Source organism: Lupinus angustifolius, chromosome LG13, assembly GCF_001865875.1.
Source record: "Lupinus angustifolius cultivar Tanjil chromosome LG13, LupAngTanjil_v1.0, whole genome shotgun sequence".
Lineage (NCBI taxonomy): Eukaryota > Viridiplantae > Streptophyta > Magnoliopsida > Fabales > Fabaceae > Lupinus > Lupinus angustifolius.
Genome location: NC_032021.1, coordinates 4,382,809 through 4,394,350, shown reverse-complemented (window position 1 = coordinate 4,394,350; position 11,542 = coordinate 4,382,809). Strand labels below are relative to the sequence as shown.

At 33.5% G+C, this 11,542-nt stretch overlaps 1 protein-coding gene across 3 annotated transcripts; it reads left to right on the top strand.

Moving 5' to 3' along the window:
• LOC109325926 (WD repeat-containing protein 25) lies at nt 2,536-7,601 on the top strand. Of its 3 annotated transcripts, none has more exons than XM_019558542.1 (5): nt 2,536-2,736; nt 2,770-2,869; nt 3,075-3,233; nt 3,509-3,993; nt 6,935-7,601. In XM_019558542.1, the coding sequence occupies exons 1-5, from the start codon at nt 2,584-2,586 to the stop codon at nt 7,304-7,306; spliced, it is 1,269 nt and encodes a 422-aa protein (XP_019414087.1). In that variant the 5' UTR covers nt 2,536-2,583; the 3' UTR covers nt 7,307-7,601. The 3 variants fall into 3 exon arrangements, 2 of the variants coding, with proteins under 2 accessions (XP_019414087.1, XP_019414085.1); XR_002105200.1 differs by having other exon boundaries at nt 2,537-2,869; nt 6,935-7,359; nt 7,408-7,601; XM_019558540.1 differs by having other exon boundaries at nt 2,537-2,869.

The window sequence follows — 11,542 nt, the reverse complement described above, 5'->3', positions numbered from 1 at the left end:
TATCATGAAGATATGAAGCTCAAGTGGGAGATTGTTAGAAATTATAAATTTCTAATTAAGGTGAGCATCATATATTTGATACAATGATATTAGCTATTTATTTTCGGGGTTACATTATAAGTGATCTAATTAGTGACACCCCTTAGATTTCTAAAAGGTTATAACGGATATGGGCTTAATGGGTGGATACTCATCAGGTTAACCCATAGGGGATAATGGGAACCCTATAAGTTAACACATAAGGAAGGTTATGGTCCCCAATACACCAAATCAAATTTAGTTTTCTCCTCTCCCCATCAGAGTGAAAACGCAAGTCCCAAGAGGAATCAGGGATTTGGTTGAGGAAGACCATCATACCACAAAACCTCTTTCAGAAACGTGGATCAAAGGAGCACATCCAGGAACATGGATTCAGGTATGACACTACACCCTTTGATTCATATATCTGCGTGAAAATCATGAAATTCAAGATCCTAAGATTGATATTTCACCAATCATTAAGGAATTTCTAACATAGACTTGTTATTCTTTGTCAGAAGTACATCGAAGCTGTTCTCTATAAGGCACATCGAGGCTACATGAATAATTTGAATAACCACGACACGACAGATAGTGGGCTCCCCCACCCTTTCTAAAGAGTCCCACGTCCTCAGAATTCTAGATAAATTGATCTAGACATGCTTAGGGTCAAATAACTCGGACCAGAAGGAAGAGAAAACCATCTATACATTCTCAACATTGACATTTTGGCTAGATCCGTGTAGGTTTTTGAGAGCTAATCAAAGGGTTCGACAAGCTAATCTAGATATTGAGACTCAGGGGTGAGTAGGACTCGACCTACTTGCTCACTTAATTTGGTTGGATTATGACCCAACCCAAATATAGTTGGTTTCATTGGATATGTGGTCAAGTTTGAGTTAAACCACATCCATTTTCAAAGGCAATAAGAGCTCATCTCTTCCGCCCCATTCGAAGACTATTTCTAGGTCGGGCTTTTTGATTTCAAGTCATGATGCTCAATTCTAATCATGGGGAACTCTTGTTCCTACCATGCGTCCATACCCTTATATACTCTTATATTAGGGAGCATATCTTCTATCTCTAACTTTATATCACTTTATGTACTATTTTATTTTTATTGGTCAGAAAATGTAAAGTTAATATATATTCAATTCATATCTTATTTTTCTGACCAATAAGAAATAAATTATACAAGAAGTGGTACAAAGTTTATGACACGAGATGTGACTCCACACATTTCCACCCTCTGAAGATGAGTCTAAAACCTAGGGGTTAGGCCCAAAGGAGGGCAGGACATGTAAAAGACCACTACTATGATCATGTGAGGGCGAGGTTTGGGTCAATATTGTTTAATAAAATGATCATTTTTTAACAATTGTGAAACCCAATTTTGCCCTGTCCTGAAAAAGTCCAAACATTTTTTTTATAAAGGTAAACAAATAATATTAAAGAGGAAAGTCAAATTAATGTTTTTAAAGTTCGTAAATCTAAGTGTTTAGGTTAACCAAAGTTCAAAATAATAAAAATAAACATGCTGTGTTAGGGCTCCTAAATCTAAGTGATTATGTTAACCAAAATGCAAAGCTAAAATTAAATTAATTCACAAAAATAATTTTACAGTGTAATAATAAAAAAACTAGGACCTAGAAACATACATCCTTTTCTAAAAATTTAAATTAGAAATGGGCCCTTATGAGCCCATATCTTTTTTTTAAGAAAGAGAGAATAAAAGCAAGCAAGATAATATTTTATTATTGTTTTTTTTTTCTGAATTTTATTATAAAATAAATAAACTATAATTAAAAAGTTTTTATTTTTATTTTTTATAATTAAATTCGAATTTATAAAATAAATAAGATAAAATTAAAGCATATTCAGATATAAACAAAAAATAATTTTTAAATAAGATAAATTCTAAATATCTCTTTTAAATTTCAAATAAACAAAAAATAATTTTTTTAATTTTATTTTCGAAAATATAATTTTATAAAATTAAAGCATATTCAGATATAATTATTTATATTTTTTTTTTGGAATTTATGAAATATAAAAAGTAATTAAAATATATTTAATTTGGTTTTAATTAAATTTTCAAAAAATAAATATTTATATTTTATCTTTTTTTGAAAATATAATTTTAAAAAATAAAAAATATATAATTATATACATTTTTTCAGAATTTATAGAATATGAAAAGTAATTAAAATATATTTAATGAAATCATCTTATATAATTTAAATCGATTAAATCTAATACGAGACCTCTTTTAATTTGATGTTCCACTTAAGTTTCATAACATTATTAGTTTTATCTTCTTACTAATACTCCTACATATGTAACTTGTAAATCAATTATTAATAAATAAAGTATTACCTTCTTATATATTTCATTTTTTTATTAGTAAGAGAAAGTGGGAGTCATTATTATTATTATTATTATTATTATTATTATTATTATTATTGTATTATTTTGTTTTGCAAATGGCCCATTTACCAAACACGGGGAGTTTTGACGAGAAAGAAGTTTGGGGAAACGGCGAAGCAGAGAATAGTGGGAGCAGAGATGGATCTTCTGCTCAACGCATACTCCAATAACTCTGACGATGACGAAGAAGAAGAAGAACAAAAACAACAAAAACAACAACCAGAACCTAAACGACAGAGGTTTTCAATCCCTTCCTCCAAACCTCAAAAACCCATTCTCACTCTTCCTTCAACCCCTTCTCTTCCCACTCCAATTCCCACTCCCATCCCTGGAAGATACGTTTCCAAGCGCCAACGACAACGTTTCGATCCTCTCTCCTCTCTTCCCTCCCCACTTCACCCTCCATCTCCATTCACTCTAACTGGTATTCTTTTTTTCTCATTTTCCGGTCTCATTTGTGGCCCTTCACTCTTTCTATGTCCGATAACAATAGGACTCCCCGATACTTTCTTCACACATAAATATGCTGAATCTTATAGTCTTTATATCTATTTTCATTGCTGTTATGTTTAATTTCTAATTTTTTGGCGGATGCAATATCTCTGACCTTGTTCGTGTTCATAACCTAGGAAGTATCTTGGATGCTGATATACCTCGTAGTATTTTGCCACTGTTGAAAAGCAAAGCAAAGGGGCATCAAAACCTGAGCTCGATACAGGAGAAGCTATCTATGACTCTATATGGCCATACAAAAGCTGTTAATGCTATACATTGGTCACCAACTCATGGTATGTTCTGTCTGTTCTCAACTTGTTGCTATGATGTGATAAAATATGCTTTCAGCAAGAGATAATTTTTCGAACCGTTTCCGAATGATGGAAGTATTGTATATCATTTTGACATTCAAAGCACATAATCATTAACATCTAGAATAGGTTTAAAATCAAAATATCGACCAGTGTTGTCACAACACGCGCACACACATGTTGGAAGAGAAATTAAGAGAAATATGTTTGTTATATATACTACTTGTATTGATCTGTTCATTAGAGTTAGCTTACAGCTCATCTCCTTGCATCTGCCGGAATGGATCATACGGTTTGCGTATGGAATATATGGAGCAGAGGTCAGAAGAAAGCATGTGTGTTAAACTTTCACAATTCAGCTGTGAAAGACGTGAAATGGTCTCAGCAAGGGCCCCTTCTGCTTTCTTGTGGATATGATTGCACATCAAGGTTGGTTGATGTTGAAAAGGGATTGGAGACTCAGGTTTTCAGAGAAGATCAAGTTGTTGGAGCTATAAAGTTCAGTCCAGACAATTCAAACCTCTTCCTTTCCGGGGGATCAAAGGGTCATATCAAACTCTGGGATATCAGAACCGGCAAAGTAGTGCATAACTACAATCGAAATTTAGGTCCAGTTCTGGATGTTGAGTTTACAATGAATGGGAAGCAATTCATTTCTTCTAGTGATGTATCTGGGAGCAATGTCAGTGAGAACTCTATTATTGTTTGGGATGTGTCAAGACAGGTTCCACTATCTAATCAGGTCAGAGAATTCTTGATTATTTTCATTTTTTAGTACTATGGTCCAGTCATTTTCAGCCAAGTTTCGGTGAAATTTCGTTATCTTTAGTTTAAGAAGCATTGCTGTTGTTGGCTACAACTCTTTTGGAACAATAAAGTCATTCTAGAGGGAGTAGAATTGATGCAAATAGTCTAGTAAAAAGCCCTAGTTTACAAGTTCTATCTCTATCGAGGGGAGTTGATGGAAATCATATGATAATATTCAGTAATTGATATTAGTAGCAGCCTGTCAAATAGTAATTTATTTTATAAAATATTGTCAAAAACGTATTTTGGGATTTCTTAGGAGTCTTGATTTTATGTGATAAGCCATTCAAAGATCTGCATCTATATTATTATTATTATTATTGTTTCTTCTCTCCAATATGAATATGAGAACACAATAAATACCCTAATAATTGTATCAACCTCTGAGGAGGTCTAAAGTGCTTTTAAAGTATGAGCTCATAATAAAAATATATAACCTCCTTTTGCTGATCTCTCCATTGAAATAATCAACACTTAAAAACTTCAACATGGAAACACACAGAAGTCTGGTCACTGAAGTTCCTGTATGAAATTCATGTTTATCTTTTGCTACTTAATAAGGATAACTGTGTTAGGACATAAGGGTAAAAGGTTATTTGTCTTGAAGAATAAAGGTTTAGAGCAATAGTTTAGTTATAGCAGATTAACAACAATGAAGCCTTTGTCCCACTAGGTGGGATCAGCTTAGTTAGAATGGATCTTGTAGGTAAATAAATAGTGGGAATATGGGGTAGAAGGGATCATTCTGATTTTTCAACCTTGTAAGAAACAAGCATTGCCAGTTGTATAATAAGATACATTTGGAGGAGAATCGTTTCTCCTATTTTATTCTGATTCTGTTCATCAATAAAATTGTCCATTTCCATTTCTCCTTTTCCATCAGTTTCAAAGCTTTTTGATTTGGGCTCCTAGCAAATTGTCTTCAGGGTTTTGGTGCGATATTCAAGGTTATTTGCTTCCGGGTTCTCCCTCTTCTTACCCTCCTCTTTTATTATTCACTCCAGAAAGTAATTTTTAGGAAGACATTCATTGCGAGTTTTAATGGAGGACTTCTACATATTCTATTTGACATAAAGGTGTTGAGTACTCATAACCAACACACTTCTACATTCAAATCACCCAGGAAACCTGTTAGTTTTTCTGCTTAGAAAGTTTTAGTCTCTGATTACACTCTAAATGATGTGTCCTTTTATTCATAATGTTCACACATCTGAAATACTTGAGCTAAAAACACAACTCAAGTTACATAGTCTACATTGTTAAAACTGAAATGCCCATGTTTAATATTGTAGGCAATTTCATATTTTACATTATCATTGCCGAAGTATCAGGTTAATTTACTGTTGAATTGGAGGGTTTTTAGGTAAGGGAGGAAGGAAATAGAGAACGCAGACTCAGAATAATATAAATTTGAACTTGATAATGGTTTGATGATAATATGATGCAAAAGCCAAACATAACAGTCATATATATATACTAATAATAGACTCTTGGTCCTAAAAAAGGGCGGCTCGGTGCATGAGTCTTCCACTTAGTGGTGTCTAAAGAGAGTAGATGTATGTAGTCTTACAGAGAGTCTGTTTCCAGGATTTGAACTCGTGACTTCATAGTCACTAAGCAACAACCTTATCGTTGCACCAAACTCGCCCTATTAATAGACTCCTAGTCCTAATTATAAATTAAACAAGGAAACAAATCAAGGAATTTAAATAGAAAATAAATAGCAAGATATCATCTTAAGCAATTCTAGGCTATTGGAAGATATTTGTCATATATTCTAGCACTCTTAAGCTCAAGCTTTTTGAGCTTGTTACAGTTAAATACACTTAAAGAAAATGAACTAGAAATTATAACATGTCAAACAGTGTGATTGTGACCGGCAACTGCTTTTGGGTTGGGGACGAGGCCAGATAATCTAGGATGGAGATGGACTAATGCATTTGGGACAAAGTTGGGGCGAGAGCAGTAGAACAAAAAGCTAGGCCAAAGCATTTGAGACGGAGATGAGGCCAATGCATTTGGGACAAATGGCCTGGGATAGAGCATCCGGAACTAAGATGGGCTGGTTTGAGATATATTTGTCGAAAGACAAGTCACGACTAAAATTATTCATTCGTGGGAAGAAAAGCCAATAATATGATTCCTAATTGGAAAAAGAGTGAATGACACATATTGGAGAAGAGGTGGGTGTTAGGACATGATGAAATTGGGACTCGGAATAATACGAAATTGAAGTGAATATTTATTTGATGATAATGTGATACAAAACGACAAACCCAAGAGTTCTATTTATACTAATGGTAGTCTTGTCCTAATTACATAAGGAAACAACTTAGTGAATAAGAGGCTGACTAGACTCTGGAATACTTTACAATATTCCAAGATATAATAACGATCTTATAAGATATATTCCTAACATTTACTGTGATGTGTGATCTCTTATCTTCAATTTATCCATGTAAAGGGCAGTCCAAAGATGATATTCCTACCTACTGGGGTGAGTTTGAGGATGGTTAATGTACGCAACCTTACCCCATGAGCAGAGAGGTTCTTCCAGCCTTACTGTGATTTTTTATGTGCACTTTTCCATGTAAAATGTAAATATGTTTGCCTTGACGGACCCTGTCTTTGGCTAAATATTGAGATTTGTTGATGCTTGTTAGGTAAAAATATGAATGCTGTAAGGAAATTAATATACACAAGAAGATAAAAAGTGTGTAAAAGACAAACATGCTTTGCACCGATAAGTTGATAACAAACAATTTAGAAGACAGCCTTTAACTTCTTCAAAATATTTCATTCTTGGCTATATGTGTATTCAAACTTTGTTATGATCAGCTTTAGATTTTAATTAGCTTATTATGCTTTTGAATCAGGTTTATGTGGAAGCTTATACCTGTCCTTCTGTAAGGTGCCACCCATTTGATTCAGTTTTTGTTGCTCAGTCAAACGGGAATTATGTTGCAATCTTTACTACCACTCCGCCTTACAGACTCAACAAATATAAGCGATACGAGAGCCACGGGGTCTCTGGGTTCCCAATTAAGTGTAATTTCAACTTGGATGGCAATAAACTTGCCTCTGGCTCATCAGATGGTTCTATTTACCTTTATGATTATCAGTCATCCAAAGTTGTCAAGAAAATCAAGGCCTATGATCAAGCATGCATAGACGTTGCCTTCCACCCAATTATACCCGATGTTATCGCATCATGCTCATGGGATGGAAGAATTTCGGTTTTTGAGTAAAGTTACCTATTATCATCCCAATTCCAGGGCAGTCTTAATTTTTCATGTGTGAAAAGCTACGGATTTGGTTACTACAAAAAAATGACTAGTTAGGAAATGAGAAACTGAGAAGAGGAGAGTTATCTCTCTTTCTCGGACTATGTAGCTGTTTGTAGTTTGTTAGAGTTAAGGTTTGAATAGTATTTTTGGCTATTAAACGTGCGCTTTTGACTCTTGTAATGTAGATTTAATGTGAAGTCACTTATGGTTTACACGGATGAATAGTGCCAATTGTTTAAGAAAGTTACTTTGAAGTATTCACTGGAATTGAGAAATCTTAGTAACTACAGTGATTTGGCAACTTGTTTTTCTTAAAGCCTAGACCCACAATCTGATTGAGGCCCTTGGCGCATTTCATATCCTAGAGAGGATTTGTTTGCTTATGATAAGTAGCATGAAGATACCGTTAGAAAAGAATATTTAGATGCTTAGTGAGGTTTTTTTGGTACTATCAAGGGTTTCCCCTTACCTTTTTGGATAAGGAGCTAATTCATTTTCAGGTTTGTGGTAGCCCTTCTCAACAAATGTCACTTGATATGTTATATTGAAATCCAGGTGCTATCGAATATTAGACTTAATTAGGGGTTGAGTGAAAGAAATCTTAGCTGTAAGCTAGAGCTCTATCTGGAATATTTAGGATCTCAAAGCAAATTTCATGACTTTAATAAGCTTTTAACTATCTGTCACACCAATAGAGTCGATCATCCCTTTCAGTCTTCAACAAACATGTGCCCCTCGGTATAAATAAAAAATATGCCTCCTGGCAGATTTTAACAGCCCGTGAATATGCAATTGCTTGCATGTCATTCACACTCAAATGCATGGCAGGGCCTTCCCCTCTTGTTTTAGAGAAATAAAATGTTAAACTAAACGTGGCATGAGGAAGTGGTGCAGCTCACAAAATCACAAAGAATGTTTAGGTACTTGTAACCAATAAACACCATCATGGAAAAAATGTTAAATATTGTTTGTGTGATGGAAGGATGACGTACTAGTGATATTTTTGGGCTAATTGAGGATGAAGCTGACCTAATGTTGGTTGGATTGAACTTGAACTGGACTGAGGATTAACCTTGGGATGATGAAATAATGTTGAATTGTGTTGATATATATCCTTGGACTGTCTTAGGTGAATACCTGAAAAATGGAATCTAATATTCAAGTTAGTATTTATAGAGGAGTAAGATGGTCTCCTCGATTTATACCGAATGACATGAGCTTACCTCACATTGAAAGAATGTCTAGTAATATTATGGTTGAGGTTATGCTTCTACCCTTTCAATGAATTAATATGGTTCTAAGCCTATTTTTGTTCTTAGATGTTCTCTATGAGTATCTTCTTTTACAAGTTACAATGTAGATCAGACACTTTGTCTTTTTAGGCCTTAATAGGTCGGTTCAAATCTTCAGTCTATTGGGTTTTGAAGCCGTATATCGACTGTCTATTGACCTTTTGGATGCTCGTGGTCCAATGTATTTTCAACATGTGTGTTAGAACAAAAATGACATCATATGAAGAGATGTCTATGGGGGCAAACTCAGTTGTTGCAATGTTCATCCATTTCTTCCCATAAGGAGAAGAGATGGAGGGGGGGCCAAACAAGACATAATTATGCAACTCCTTTTCCATTCTTCAAGGGGGACAAGACACACCACTCTTCTCTCTTTTAGATGCATTTGCTAATGGTCACTCTCCCCCTATCCACCTAATTTTCAACACAACCTCACAAATGTGAATATTAAATCAATTTCCAATCCTTGAAAACTTTGTTATATCTGCACATTACACAGCACTATCTAGAGAAATCAACATCTCTTCCAACCAATGTGGTCCACATCCATCTCTTAAAACTGTTTATATTGGAAAATATGGTAATCTCTAACCCCATTCAAAGCAAGGAATAAACACCCTTATGCAGCCTACTATCCTATGAACATAATTTATTTTCAACATATATATGAATATGTTCCCCACCTTATATGGTCTTAACCACTCTTTTTCATCTATCTCTCTCTATTATCCCAATAATATTTATCTCTTTGGCCCACAAGTCTTTCCCTCTAAAAAACAAACTTAAAAGGCATAAAGGGAACAAAAAAGATGGAACTTTGAGGTGATCTAAGCATGCCCCTACACCATAGTCATATGACTGCAATCATCATCTAAAAGAGATATACTTTTTTTAGTGTACTTTGAGGTCAAGAGTGCATTCGTGTTTCAACGGTCCCACAAGCCAACTTATGAGACGACACAAAACGATGGGCTCAAAAGTTTGAAGTAACTAAAGGATTTGACATGAATTGCATGTAATTGAGGGGTAAAAAGATAAAAATTATTATGCAACAAATTAAAGTTAATACTTTGATACTTTGCTAATCACATTGTCTGTCTCTTTTGATCCATCTTGTCAATGTATACTTTACACTTTTTGATTAATGTTTATCCTTTGCTACATACTTCACCATAATCAAAATGTTTGTGCCTTGCTACACAGTGTTATCACTAAGCTTCCAATCCTGGCCCTGAAAGGAACCGACAAACTCATTTGATTGGTTCTGCTATGTGAATATGTATGATTTGTGGCCTCAACCTAGTCACCCATTTGGTTGGTTCTTTATTTGTGCTAAAGAATTTAGAAAAACTATGAAAAAGGACTAATCATGCATGATTTTCTTAAATACCCCTTAGCTCTCAATTTCTCTTATTACTTATTAGAAAGAATGCATAATTAGTGTTGTGTAGTTTAAGCAATGTGGTCACACCACTCACTAACAAACCGCTTGCATTTATGTTGTTTTATATGTATTATAAATATCACTGTGTCATGGAGTAATATGCTTCAAGACCTAACAAGTATGATTATAATCTAAGGTCTTTGTTAATGAGAATCTTAATAGGAATTATGTTCCAACAATGATTTTGGTAGACACCAAGTTCTAGAAAGCTGAGTCCAGAAGATAAAGTTTATCAATTAGATTCTGTCTGCCCAAACTTTTCTTATGATAGGGATTTTATGTATTTTATTACACCTTTTGCAGAGATTGGTCTCAGTCTCAGTGCCCTCGTTTGAATACTATACTTTTGAATTGTGATGGAATTTGCATGAAATACTATTTTTGCTTCAATAATGTTAGCATCAAAAAAGGGATATCCCTTTTACTTTTTTTGATATATTTTTTAAATATGTATAGTAAAAATATATGTTAAAGATAGAAATACAATTATACGGTATTAAATACGGTGGTCAAATAACAATACTATTTTTTTGCTTAAGTGAATTTTGTGTTGGCTACATTAGATTTCTCTCCCTTTTTCATCTAACTTTACCAAGTGATGATTAATAATATGAATTTAAATCAATGAATACAAATGTTTTTATAGATATTTAGGATGAGGATGTAACGTCCTTGTTTGTATATTATCTACTTTGTTTTTGTACTCATAGCAAACCTATTTTAACACTAAGTTGATAACTTTATCAAATTTTGTAGGCTAATTACAATTCCCCCTTTGTCTTCTTCTTTTTCATATCACTGTTGCTTATGGATAAATTGGATTAGGTACTGTCATTAACTCATAACTTTGGAGGGGGAGAACAAAAGAAAAGTAGGGAATCCCTTCTTTGAACTTGTGTCATTTTCTTGTTAGTGTTTTCATGTCTTATCAGTCATTTCAGTGTGACAATGCTTGTTTTTCTTCAATAATTATCAAGCATTAGCATATGGATTGAATAAAACCTTAATAGTATATTATAAATTATATTGATTAAAAATATTAATTTTTAAATATTTCTTAATTATTTTGTTTATGATTTTTCTTGTTCTCCAAATTGGACTAATAATTATTTAATCTAATCTTATTACTATCAAACAGTCTTCCCTGTATTACCAAACAACCTAAGACATTATTTAACTAAACTTCCAAATTACTAATTCAACATAACATTCTTAACTTCGATACCTTAAGTTTATTTTCTCACTTACATTTTATCATCCAATTCTTCATAAAAGGATGACCTTTATAGATCGATATGAAAGTTAAAAATATACATGTAGCTGTTCCTGTTTCAAATATAGTTCAATATATATCTGGATTATTCTAGCAGCATATGGTTAAACCTGGAGGGGCATTCATGAACACAATCCGTATTTTGAGGACATTGTACTGACAAGATGACTTCAACAGTAAAAGAATAA

Bases quoted from the DNA above. Each gene is read 5' to 3' on its own strand.
- LOC109325926 (XM_019558540.1), top strand. From the start codon at position 2,584: ATGGATCTTCTGCTCAACGCATACTCCAATAACTCTGACGATGACGAA. The intron at 2,870-3,074 runs GTATTCTTTTTT...TTCATAACCTAG, and splicing joins ATCTCCATTCACTCTAACTG to GAAGTATCTTGGATGCTGAT. The intron at 3,234-3,508 runs GTATGTTCTGTC...GTTAGCTTACAG, and splicing joins ACATTGGTCACCAACTCATG to CTCATCTCCTTGCATCTGCC.